Source organism: Ochotona curzoniae, unplaced genomic scaffold, assembly GCF_017591425.1.
Source record: "Ochotona curzoniae isolate NIBS_2020 unplaced genomic scaffold, NIBS_Ocur_1.0 contig_4877, whole genome shotgun sequence".
Taxonomy (NCBI): Eukaryota; Metazoa; Chordata; class Mammalia; order Lagomorpha; family Ochotonidae; genus Ochotona; species Ochotona curzoniae.
Window position 1 is genome coordinate 819,455 of NW_024466409.1, and position 13,532 is coordinate 832,986.

The following is a 13,532-nucleotide window of genomic DNA, read 5'->3' on the forward strand; positions in this document are numbered from 1 at the left end:
TCAAAGTAATACATTCTACTTTGGCGTTGCTAGAGTGCATAATCAGATTTGTTGTCTGAATAGTCATCTTCCCAGAGGCTAGACACATAGGAAAATAGCTTTATCCTATGTACATCTTTCTTCTTTTACAGAGATGGTGCCAAATGATATTCAGTCTGAGTTGAAACACTTGTATGTGGCTGTTGGAGAACTTCTGCGGCATTTCTGGTCCTGCTTTCCTGTTAATACACCATTCCTAGAAGAAAAGGTTGGAACTCATTCTGTTCTTGCAGTGACTTACGGAAATGTAAATTTGAAATCCAAACATAGTGTTGCGTGTTGAGCATGAGCCAACCCCTGGGATAACTACTCTAAGTGCAATATTTCATTTAAGCCTCAGAGTGTTTATAAAGTACATGTTAATTATACCCATTTTGCAGATGAGGAAATTGAGACCTACACCAATTGCATAACTAATACAAGTTAAAACTTGGACTTCATCTCCAAGCTGCTGTGTGAATATTTGAAAAATGATTTCAATGAAAGCTTATTTGAAGTATTTTTAGGCATGAAAATCCTAATTCTTGACTTACAAGAAATATAGCACTGTTTAACACTAAAATCCTTTTAGCCGAGTAATGCTTTATTGATGTGGGCAGACATCAGTTGGGTGCTGCAATCTCATATCATAGAACCTTGCTTTGAATCCTGGCTCTGGCTTCCCCCCTTTTTTTTAAGATTTATTGTTGTTTTTATTGGAAAGGCAGATATACAGAGAGGAAGATCTTCTGTCTGTTGATGCACTCCCCAAGTGGCCACAATGACCAGAGCTGAGCTAATCTCCAAAGCCAGGAGCCCAGACCCTCTTCCGGGTCTCCCACATGGGAGCAGGGTCTCAAGGCTTTGGGCTGTCCCTGACTGCTTTCCCAGGCCACAAGCAGGGAGCTGGATGGGAAGCAGGGCCACCAGAATTAGAACTGGTGCCCATATGGGTTCCTGGCATGTTCAAGGCGAGGGCTTTAGCTGCTAAGCCACGGCACTAGGCTCTGACTTCTAATGCAGACCCTGGGAGGCAGTGGTGATGACTAGTCACCTGGTCCCTCCCGCCCAGGTAGAACACCCAGATCAAATTCCTCGCTTCTGCCCCGGCCCAGCAATAGCCATTGTGGGTGCTTCCCCTAAATTCTTGCAGTCTCTCTGCCTCTCAAATAATTTTTGAAATGAGGACTGCTGGCAGATGGGAAGATATTTACACAATAATGTGAGCTGTACTGTATGGATTGTTCTTAGAATTAAGAGAATGGTAAATACTCCATTAGTAACAAAAAGGAAAGGCAACTCACTAAAAACTACTAGTGATAGGGCCGGCATTGTGGCACTGCCTCCAATGCCAACGTCACATATGAGCCCCAGTGTGAGTACCGCTGCTCTAGTTCCCATCCAGCTCCATGGTAATAACCTTGGTAAAGCAGTGGAAGATGGCCCACAAAAGACCATTTTTCACCCATTAATTTGCAAAAGAATAAAAACCTAAAAATTATCATTCTTGGCCAGATTGCTAAGATTCTTCCACTGCTAGATTATTTTAAGTGCTTTTATGTATAAGCTCAACAGTTGCTGGGTCTGGCACGGTGGTCTAACAGCTAAAGTTCTGATCTTGAATGCCCCAGGATACCTTACAGGTGCCAGTTCTAATCCTGGCGGTCCCGCTTCCCATTCAGCTCCCTGCTTGTGGCCTGGGAAAGCAGTTGAGGATGGCCCAAAGCCTTGGGATCCTGCACCCATGTGGGAGGCCTGGAAGAAGGTCCTGGCTCCTGGCTTTGGAGATCGACTCAGCTCTGGTCATCACAACCACTTGGGAGTGAATCATCAGACAGAAGATCTTCCTCTCTGTCTCTCCTCTTCTCTTTATATCTGACTTGCAATAAAAATGTTTACATCTTTAAAAAAATTAAAAAAGAGAAATTCAACAGTTGGTGGGCCCAGCACAGTGGCTCAGTTGGCCAAAGCTTCACCTTGCTTGTGCTGGGATCCCATATGGACACATCTTTGTGTACGTAGCAACTCTACTTTTCATCCAGCTTCCTGCTTGTGACCTGGGAAGGCAGCAGAAGATGGCCCAAAGCCTTGGGACTCTGCATTCATTGGGCGACCCAGAGGAGGCTCCTGGTTTTGGATCGGCCATTGAGACCACTTGGGGAGTTGAGCCAAGTGTGTCTCATTCTCGTTGTCATTTAGTCCATAAATAGGCCTTTCCAGGAAAAATCGGTGTTTAAAAAAAAAAATAGAAATTCAGCAGCTGAAACTATTGTATTTAGTAAGTTAAACCTCTGCCTGCAGTGCCAGATTCCCATCTGTATGTCAGTCCAAGTACCAGCTACTCCACTTCCAACCCAGCCTCCCTGCTAATGTGTTTGGGAAGGAAGCAGAAGGTGGCCCAAATCCTTGGGCCCCCACTCCCACCTAGGAGACCCAGGAGATGCTCCTGGCTTCCAGCCAGCTCAGGTAGTCGCTATTTTTGAAGTGAGTCAGTGGATGGAAGATCTCTTTCTCCATCTCTGTAAATCTGCCTTTCAAGTAAGAAGTTCAAAAAAAAAAACAAACAAACATGAATTTAAAGTAGCTAAGATTGTGTCAAAGAACATAATCCGTTACTAATAAACATTAGAAATGATATAAATAGCATCAGGGGGGATTGATTAAAGGTGTATTTAGTATGTTGATACATTGAACTACTGTCTCTCAATTTTTAAAACCCATGCTTTATTTTTAGAAAATGTGTATACATTTGTACACATACCACAAAAGAATTGCAAAAAGATGTGAATTACAACCAAAGCATTAAATGTTTAAAAAGTGTTAAAGTAACCTTTCTATGTGGATTATGGTGTCTTTCTCTTGGTTTTACTAGGTTTGAGATTTTTCTGTAATTATTTTTCATCTTTTTTAGGTAATAAAAATGAAAAGTAATTTGGAGCGATTCCAAGTTACAAAGCTCTGCCCATTCCAAGAAAAAATTCGAAGACAGTATTTAAGCACAAATGTAAGACACTCAAATTTTCTGCTCAAAGTAAAATGACTAATATTTTTTTGTTTGGGGGTCGGTGCTGCCTAGAGTGCTAGGGTGTTTTGTTGTTTTTTTTTTTTTTTTTCTAGTTATCATTAAAAAGTGCATCATGCCTTCATAAGAACATGTATGGTAGGGTTTTTGTTTTTTTGTTTTTTTTTTTCAATTGAATATCCAAGTGCTCATCAACCAGGAAAGGTTAGTAGAATGTTCTAACCCATACTCCTAGAGTACCCTGTCTGATTGCACACCACTTCCTTCTCTTCAAAAATTAAAACTGACCAGACATTTGACATAATCATCTGTATGTTTTTCTTTATAGATTTAGAACTTATTTATGTGTTCTTAAAAGTGTGTATTATTATTCTGGGAAAACTCAGTAGCAAACATAGCATTGTAGGGAAAGGTAGAATTGCTCCCAGAGTAAACTAAACATTCCTTAGATTTTGTCTGGCTTCTGCCTCCTCTATTAATATATAATAGAAAGCAGAGCTTTACAATTAAAGGCAAAAGAAAATCATTAAGATTTTGTGCCTGTTCCTTGAATGTTCTAAATGAATTTTCTCAAAACAGCATTTCTTTGAAAAGAAGCTTATCCCGGGATACAGGTGTTAGGATTTTAACCTCTAGGACCCTGACAGTGTTCTGGATGAGTTAGTATAAAATTGGGCGAGGTTTATGATTCAATAAGAGTCAACAAAGCCCCACCAGCCCCCTGCCCCATTGGGCCTGTTAACTTATAAACCCCTTGTGAAATACTGCTGGCAGCGTTTGAGTCCTAAACCTCTTACTATGTAGTAATTGGGGTAAACAAGGTATTCCACTAACAGATAGGATGTCCTGGACATGTGGCCGAGTCAGTGATTTGACTCAGGTGTTAGGAGTGGGCAATGGTATGGGCTGTAGCCAGTGATAGCCAGCACCCCTTGACAGTTGGCAAATGAAATGTGTCTGTGTCCCCTACCCTCTGTTCACAGCTTGGGCAAATCAGTGAAGATGTTAATGTTCTTTGTATTTCTAATTATGCAGTCTCAAAACAGTTGCTGAAGGTGGGACCTAACAGCAATGGAATGTTAATTCCATCTTTAAGGAGAAGCCCTCAGTGTCTCCCACCCCTCCCTTCCTGCCTGCAGTTACTAAAGTTAATCAGAAGTGTTGCATTGTATAAGACTTTGTACTTTCCACCTTTCAAACTGATTGGCGGGTGAAAGCTTAAAAACCCTGACTTCTGCCACACATTGCAGTGGTTCCTGGCTTGTAGCAGGAACTGCTGTCAAGAAGCTTGTTGTGTCTTATCCAAAATAGGCTAGGGTGACAGTTAGGCCTTGGCTTGCGTGCATCTTTGGACTGCACTGTGCAGTGTGACTCGGTCTGTGGTAAAGAGGATTCTGTGTCGGGGACAGCAAGCTGAAAGCTGTGGTGTTGAGGTGTTCTCCCCACATCTCTTCTAAGCGATGGAATAGAGCCATAGTCCGTCAAGCAGTAATTTTTAGTGTCCAGACACTATAATGATAGTAGACATGGCAAGTAAGTCTCTTAGCTCTATACCTCTTTTATATAAGTAATTGACAAATTGAAAGAATCTAAGACTTCCTGGTGTCCTCCCAGAATTGACCTATAGACTTTCTAAAACTTTTACTTCCAACTACATAAATCATGTCCAACTCCAGGACAACAGTTATCTCAAGGACACTGCACTTCAAGACTCGTTCCGATCCTGTTGACTCCAGTTATGTCTGTAACTAAGACGAACCTCTCTCTGTTCTGTGGTCCACATCTAAGATGTGATGCAGTGCATTATCCAGAGCCTTGAGATAATTTAGCTACTAGGTAATCTATGAAGTTATACTGAAATCCTGTCACATTGGAGCTGAGAAAGTGTGTTCAGGAAACAGCAGTGCTTCCCAGAATTGTGCAGAAGAATTAACTAAAGGTGCTTTGGAAAATCAAAGACACCTGGGGCAGGAGTGATATATCCTGGCAGGGAGATGCCCTGTCCCACACTGGAGTACCTGTGTTGTATCCAGCTCCCAGCCGATCTCCTAGCTTCCTGCTGACCAGACCCTAAGAGGCAGTGCTTGGATTAAGTAAATAGGTTCCTTCCATCCACCTAACCATTGTGGTGATTTATATAGATGAGTCAATAAAAAAGAAAGGTTCCTAAGCCTCATCCTGGGCCTAAAGAATCCGAATCTTTAAGGGTAGTATGTTATTAAATGTTCTGTGAAGATAATAATATCACTATTTTGTCGTTAGTCAGCTTTCCCAGTGTTTGAATCTGGAAATTGCCAGTTGAGTTTGGCTCCCACCCCCCCAGACCCATTGAGAGAAGGGATGAACCGATTACTCGCTTTGATACTGCCCAATTAGATATTGTAGGTGAATTTCCCGCCCCTTTACTGCACATCCCCGTGTCTGCATTCAGAATTTCTTCCTGCGCTTGTGCAGGGGGTTTGCATGTTTTCTCATTGACTGGGCACTTAGAGCTGAGCGTGGAAACCACACGCAGCAGAGTCAGGTCAGACACAGGAACTTGCGTTCCTTTGTCAGTTGTTAAATGTCTCGGTTCTTTGTTTTCTTTCTTTCAGTTGGTGAGCCACATAGAAGAGATGCTCCAGACAGCCTACAACAAGCTCCATACGTGGCAGTCTCGGCGCCTGATGAAGAAAACGTGAGGTGTCTGTGGCATTCCATGTTCTGTGAGATTGAAGAGAAATGCAACCTGCAATGACTCTGGAAACCTGGCCTAGCAGCCATGCAGATGACCACACAGGCGTGACAGGCAACATCTGCACCATGCCATCTCCCAGAGCTGATGCTATTGTACTTGCACATTGGGAACTGAAAAGAAGGAAGGGACTGAGTCAATGAAACGCTGGGGAGGTAAATTAAGGCAGAACCAAAATGAACTAGGTGGCTAATATATATATATGTATGTATGTATGTGTGTGTACATATGTGTGTGTACATACATATATTTTAAGACTGTTTACTGCAGTTACTCAGGAACTGCTTTTGATTCACATTAAGCTGCTTTCAGAAATTTAAAAATACTTTTTTAAAGGGTGCATTGATAAAATCTGAGGTTTTTTTGTTTTTGTGTGTTTTTTTTTGTTTGTTTTTTGTTTCTTTTTTTTTTTTCTGTATAAATTGTTTTCCTAAGTTTATGGCACAGGGTAGACCCAAAGTATTCCTCCCTCATCCTCCCCTTGGATACTGAAATTTCTGTGACTTCCTCTTGTACCCTACATCTGCAAGTTTAAGAGGGTGCTTTAAAACAGAGGGTGACTGTTGCTCAGCTATCCAGAAGCAGTTGTAGTCAGAAGACATCGTTGGTCCTGTGTTTCCTAGGGAAATAAGCAGCGATAAATATTGCACTGAATGTTGGTGGTCTTGAGGCCCTAAATAATAAAGAGGGAACATGTTTGCAGAAAGCTGCGTGGGGTTTTATATGCAGAATTTTGTCAGAAGACAATGGCGCTGCATGTTTTTCTTTGAGTGCAAATGTATATTGCTAAGTTTTTTTAAAGATGGCATGTGCTTTGAAAGAGGAAATTGCATTTTTAAGAGTTTAAAATCTTATGAGTGAAAAATATAAGAAATCTTACTTATTTTCACCTCTTCAGAAGAAATAAAAGATGTTTCTCATATCTTCTCCAGTATCTGTTACTGTCCTTGCCAAATTGATAATCATTGCATAGACTGAAGAGCCTAAGTCCAAAAAAGTACATGAATATATATATATATATGGCACAGTTTCCAGAACAAGAATATATATATTGTGCCATATCTTGTTCCTAACAGGATCAACTCATTGTTTATATTAGACTTTAGATGTCTGTATTAAAAATTACACGGATCAGTAAAACTTGTTACAGATACTTTTCTAACTGACACGTCTTATGATTTTTCATTATTTGTGATGTTTACTTGGGTAGAACGCTCAAAGACTCCTCATTCTTTCAAAGGTTTCCTTCTATTAGTGTACTCTGAATGTCCACAATGGAAGTCAGTTACTGGAAACTCAGTCCAAGTCTAATATGGGTGGCAAGGACTCTGATTACTTGACCCTTCGCCCCTGCCTCACAGGCTCTGCATTAACAGAAGCTCAAGGATCACTCAGGTCCTCCAGTGTGGGCTGCGCACGTCGTTTTTTACTGTCTTAGGGGCTAGTATTCTTCACATAATAGTTACGAGTCAAAACCTGTTCAAATGTGGAGCTGCTAAAAGAAACACCCAGTCCACATCATTTCCTGCCTTCATTCTCATTCACATCGATGGTTCAATCTCTTATACCTTCCAGTGTCACAAAGTGCTTTTTTTGTTGTTGTTTTTAAGATCTATTTTTATTACAATCAGATATACAGAAAGGAGGAGATACAGAGAGATATTCCGTCCGATGATTCACTCTACTAGTGACCGCAACAGCCAGAGCTGAGCCAGTCCGAAGCCAGGAGCCCGGAGCCTCCTCCATGTGTGCAGGATACCAAGGCTTTGGGCCGTCCTCAAGTGCTTTCCCAGGCCACAAGCAGGGAGCTGGATCGGAAACAGGGCTGCTGGGATTAGAACCGGTGCCCGTATGGGATCCCGGCATGTGCAAGGTGAAGACTTAACCTGCTTAGGCTATCTCACTCCAGACCCCTCTTTTTTTATTATTATTTTTTTTATAAGGAAGGACACAGCATGGGCTGTGCCAGGCAAGAGCCAGGAGCTTCTATGTCTCCCACGTGGGTGGGAACCAAGGACTTGGGCCATCCTCACTGCTTCCCTAGGCTGTAAATGGAGAACTGGAGCTGTTGTGATACAAACCAGCAGCCATATCAGATGCCAGTCCCACAGGGTGGAGTATTAGCCAGCCCCTCGTTTTTAAAAAAAGATTAAATGATTTAGGGACTGTTGTTGTGGTGCGGTAGTTTAAGCAGCCACCATACTGTTTAATCGCTGGTTCAAATCCCAGCTATTCCTCATCCTGTTCTTTTATGAGCCAGGGAAAATAAACATAGCCTAGCGTTTGGGCCTCTGCCACCCAGGACTGCTTGCTTCAGCCATTAAAGTCATTTGTATTGTGAACTAGAAGATAGCAGATCTTTCTCCCTCTCCTTTCTGTAACTCTGCCTTTCAAGTAAAGTTATCTTAGAGTGGAAAAAAGATTTAAGATACATGTAATGAGGGCCCAGTGCAGTGGCCTAGCTGCTAGCATCCTCACCTTGAACGCATCGCACCAGGATCCCATATGGGCGCCGGTTCTAATCCCGGCAGCTCCACTTCCCGTCCAGTTCCCTGCTTGTGGCCTGGGAAGCAGTCGAGGGTGGCCAAAAGCCTTGGGACCCTGCACCCAAGTGGGAGACCCAGAGGGAGTACCTGGTCTCTGGCTTCAGATTGCACAGCACCGGCCATTGCATCACTTGGGGAGTGAATCATCGGATGAAAGATCTTCCTCTCTTCCTCTCCTCATCTCTGTATATCTAACTTCTCATAAAAACAAATCTTAAAAAAAAAAATACATGTGATGAAATCTGAAGAAAGAGGGAATTGAGGTTGGGGGCTGGATTTGGAAAGGTAAGATTTTGGCTGACTTGAATGCTAACTAGCATTTGTCAAGATAGTCATTCGTTCTAGATTGAGGGATGGAAAAGAGCATGATGAAGGTGTGGAGGTTTGAAAGACACCAGTGTCCGGTGTGTTAGGGGAACGGGAATTAACAAAAGATTAGACGGTTGAGAATACTAGAGGCTAGGGAAATGGTTTTGATTCAGGATGTGGACAGGCTTATGCTCTTAGGTCAGAAGTTCACACCTTACCCATAAGGCCTCAAGGATCTCATAAAAAAATTGAGCCAGCAAGTTTGGGGGGATGTAGGGAGAGAGGAGCACAAGAGTTACTGCTTTAAATAGAAAGTTCTGGGGAGTCCAGAACCCACAATACCTTTGGCACAATCCAGACTGCAGATCTAATCCAAATTATAATAGGTTCTGTAGGTCAGTAGGAAGGAGGGGACAGAATGAGGGTGTTCATTCCTAAGGCGCACGTGACTGTGTCTCAGGAGCACAGGAGTAGAGGGGGCTGTTACCAGAGATGGGCTGCGCTCAGTGCTGTATCTGAGCCTTGGAGAGTCCAAATGCACTTTGGCAGCTTTCTCAGCCTCCGATGGCCTGTGCCTTCCCTTTATGGAAACAGATGGCAGCTGCCCCAAAGCAGCCCGTACCAAGCACACCTGCTGAATCTCACTTCGTTCTCTACCACGGGTGAAGCAGGTACATACTGCGGATCACCAGACAGATTAGAAATGATTTCAAAGTTAAGTCATTTACTCATGAGCTGAGGTCGTCGTTTATTGTAAATTGCTTTGGCTTCTCCACTTCCCTGGGAGTGAAGGTCTGTGAATTTGGCAGCTTTTCTTGCTTTGTCATTTCTGCCTCTGATTCTGCTCTGTGCTTCATTTGTCACAAATCACATTATGGAATTAGTCGGCCTAGTAAGTCCCATTATCCCAGAGAACTGCATAGTAGAAAAGTGTTCTGCCCTGGAGGATGAGCTCTCACAGAAGCACAAGGATGGTAGTGGTAGTCTGCTTGAGCCTTAGGATATTGTTGATCACCACTTCAATCTGGAAAACAAAATAATGCTTGAGGAATTACCTGGAAGAGTAACACCCTGAAAATTTAACCCAGAAAGTCATTTCCTGCTGGTGCATTCCCCATCTCAAACACTGTCAGTGCCCCACGATGGATAGCTGCCCATTTCAAACTTAGACTTGCTGTCTGCAGCAGCAAGACCTAGATGCGATTCCTCAGGATTACCTCTGCCCTTTCCCAGTTTAGCTTCTTCAAGACTCAGCTGTTCTGCTGGTTCTTGAGGCCAGGGGAGTCTTGGTTATTTTCAGCTGTCAGATTGTCCAGCACTGGAGTATTGCCTAGACCTGGTGAAGGAGTAATTGGGCCTCAGTTTGTAATGCATTCCTTATTTTGAACACATTATTAAAATTAGAAGATTGAATGGTTTCCAAACTGGACCCACAGAATCCATAACACATAGTACGATCATGAAACTGGAGCATGATCCAGCTCTTCCTACCCCTCCATCTCCTTCCCCACACTGCTCCAGCAGAGTACATGCAAAACCCTCCCTAGCCTCTGGCATCCCATTGTGTCGGAATGGCTGATGCCACGAAAGCACTGAAACTGAAGTATAAGATTAGTTTGGGCTTAAATTTTTACCTACCTGTGGTCACAGAAATAAATAGCAAGATGGTAAGGTAGGTTTAATGCAACTCTCTTGTCAATTACATTAAGACTGGGAGAAGGCATTTGTTCAGCAAAATTCTATATATTCTATATAAAAATCTTCCATATATTTACTGAAAAGCTCTGTATGTTGATTTTAAAAGAATCTCTCCTTGGTGTTGGTGCATTAGTGCTGTAGGCCATTCCTCCACCTACCAATGATTGCATGCCATTTGGGCACTGGTTCATATCCTGGCTGCTCTACTTCTCTAACCAGCCCCCTGCTTGTGGCCTGGGAAAGCAGTGGAGGACGACCCAGAGACTTGGAATCCTGCACCCGTGTGGGAGACCCAGAAGAAACTCTTGGCTCCTGGCTTCATAGTATTGGTGCCATTTGGAAACAACAGACATGGTGATACTGTCAACCCTCCAATGTTGAGGAAGTGCCGGTGAGGGCTTCATGAGCCAAAAGGGGCTTGGGAAGCAGCTGTGCTCTTCTGCCACTGGTCCCACACTGGAACAGAAGCTCTCAGTTGTCACTGTCCCACAGCATGGGCTTGGAGCCGATAATAACACACCATGGACTCTCAAAGCCGAAGTTTATTAGTGGCATCAGACTTTATACACTGAGGGTCATATGGGATAAAGGAGGAGCTATTGAGCTTATCAACAAAACCCATCAACTGGTTCTATGCTTTTGTTTGGAACTCCTTTTGTCTTGTATATTCCACCAAGTGTTCTCACACACATGCTCTCCACTCAACTGTTCTCATACAAATGATATCCAATCAGTTATACAAAAGGTAGCCATCAGTTGTTCTCATGCAGATATTGTCCAATCAACTGTAATCCCGTGTTCACTGATCTTCTAGGGTCACAATGTCCTTCTACAGTCAGTCCTGCACCGCATGCACCCCTAAAAGTCACTGTGGGTGCATGGGAGAGTGCAGAATTGCTCCTGCCCAGAGTGAGTTTGCTGTTGGAAAAGGTACTTAACTGCCTGTGGACAGTGTGGAGGGGAATGGCATCACTTCCCCTGGGCACCCGCCCTTCTGGCCTTGCCTCCAGGCAGCTGCTGCTGGGCTGTGCAGGGAGTGCTCAGCTCTCAGCCTCGGGGCGCGCAGCTGGCTTCTCACCTGCCCCAGAACTGCCCTGACAGGCAGTGAGCTGCAAAGCCGGTCTGTCACAGGTCTCTTCTCTTTTTTTGTTCTAGTTTTTGCTTTTTTTTTTTTTTTTTTTTTTTATTCATTTGAAAGAATTAGACAGAAACAGATTCTCCTTGACTGGTTCACTCCCCAAGAAGTAGCTACAACAACCAGGGCTGAGCCAGGCCAAAACCAGGAGCTTCATCCGGTCTTCCACATGGGTGACGGTGTCAGTATCTTCCGGTACCTTCCCAGGCATATTAGTCTGAAGCTGAATGGGAAATGGAGTGTACAGGGCTTGAGCAGGCACATGCTAGACCACAACACCCAGCCCCAAAGGGCCCCAAGAGCCTCCGAATCGGAATTCATTCTAAATCATTGCGTGGGAGAGAGAATGGGCACATAGTAGTGCTCTACACATGTTCAGAGCTTCACGTCTACTTCACAACAACCTCTGAAAGTGTGTTGTCCCCACCATGCAGACCACAGGAGATCGCAGAACCTGCCCAAGGTCCTCTCCCTACCATTTCCTACCATAAGAATATGCTTTATTGGGCCTGGTGCAGTAGCGTAGTGGCTAAAGTCCTCACCTTGTATGTGCTGATATTCCATAGGGCACTGGTTCTAATCCTGGCAGCCCCGCTTCCCATCCAGCTACTTGCTTGTGGCCTGGGAAAGCAGTGGAGGACAGCCCAAAGCCTCGGGACCCTGTATCAATGTGGGAAACCCAGAAGAAGCTCCTGACTCCTGGCTTCAGTATGGCTCAGCTCTGGCCATTGGGAAGTAGACCAACACATGGAAGATCTTTCTGCTTCCTCTCCATAAATCTGGTCTGCTTTTACAATAAAAATAAATATATCTCCCATTCAAGTACTAACCAGGACCGACCCTGCTTAGCTTCCGAGATCAGACGAATCGGGCACATTCAGGGTGGTATGGCCATAGACAAAAACAAATAAATCTAAAAATAAATGACTTGACCCCAAGTCTCCCTGGTGTCTCAGCAGGTGCTTGGGAGTTTCTTCCCAGAGAACAACGCTCTGTGGCACTGGAGTCTCTGCTGTGCCTTGGAGCTGTGATGAGCTCCCCTAAGAGAGCTGGGGAAGGGATGCCCAGATCCTAGCAGGACTGGACGGGGCGTCGGGCACACCAGTTGGGGCACCACGTGGGGGTGCTTGCAGCCCAGATCCAAGCTCCTGGATTTTGAGTCCCAGATCTCTAGTGGATCCTGGTTCTGAAGGGGCACCCAGCACACTACTTGGGTTTCCTGGCACTCATGTGACAGAGCCTGATGCAGTTCCCAGCTATGCCCAGCCCTGGCCATCACAGGCACTTAGAGGAGTGAAGCAGCAAATGGCGGCTCGCTCTCTAGTCTTCTTGTGAGTAAATAAACTTGAAAAGGAAGGGAAAGGGCCTCCTGAGTGGTCACTCTTGGCTCCGTGCCCCCTCCTTCCCCGCACCCCCTTCCTGGGACGCAACAAAGCAGCACAGATGCAGGCTGGCAGGAGCAGCTGCAGATGGCCACTGACATTCCTGGTGCTCAGATCAGCCCATTGTAAGCCTCGCACATTTTCTGCTTTGTTAGGTCAGTGAGAGCCTCTTCATCACAGCCTGGCAAGGGCCTTGGGGCCTCCTGAGAGGCCTTGCCTCTGCTGTTTGTAACAGAGGAATGATTATTAGTGCAGTTCTCTGGAAGGCTGGGCCCACAGGTTTGATCTGGAAGCAGTGAACTAGAAGTGCCCTTCAGCTAGCAAGGAATTTCCAAATAGCTGGGAGCCATGACTTCCCTTCCCCCAGAGCAGCTCTGCAGCATCACTCAGGGAGGCTAACCAGAGTGTTAACTGGCCCCTGGCTGACAGCCACTGGCGCAGGGATAGGCATCTGCTCCCACCCAAATCCTCTGGCCATATCTTGCCTCACCCTCTTAATTATGTGGATTAACAGCCTGGGCAAGCCCAGGTCCCTTCTGGGTTTATGAAGTCTTCTCCACTACAAAAGCTGAAAGAACAGGTTGAGCCCAGAGGGAATGTACCTCGGGAGGAGACTGAGGTTGCGGGGAGGGGTTAGAGGCCAAACAGGAAAAGGAAGAATCATGGTGGAGGGAAAGCTATAACTCGC

At 44.6% G+C, this 13,532-nt stretch overlaps 1 protein-coding gene across 4 annotated transcripts in view; it reads left to right on the forward strand.

Annotated features, from left to right (window-relative positions):
- Positions 1–6,927, forward strand: part of GTF2H1 (general transcription factor IIH subunit 1) — a 38,532-nt gene extending 31,605 nt beyond the window's left edge. For all 4 annotated transcript variants that reach the window (XM_040988473.1, XM_040988474.1, XM_040988471.1 and 1 more), the window contains 3 exons: positions 132–247; positions 2,930–3,022; positions 5,635–6,927. In XM_040988473.1, coding sequence (XP_040844407.1) covers positions 132–247; positions 2,930–3,022; positions 5,635–5,721 — 296 coding nt within the window. In that variant the 3' untranslated portion in view covers positions 5,722–6,927. The remainder of the gene's footprint in view (positions 1–131; positions 248–2,929; positions 3,023–5,634) is intronic.
- Positions 6,928–13,532: the final 6,605 nt, after the last annotated feature.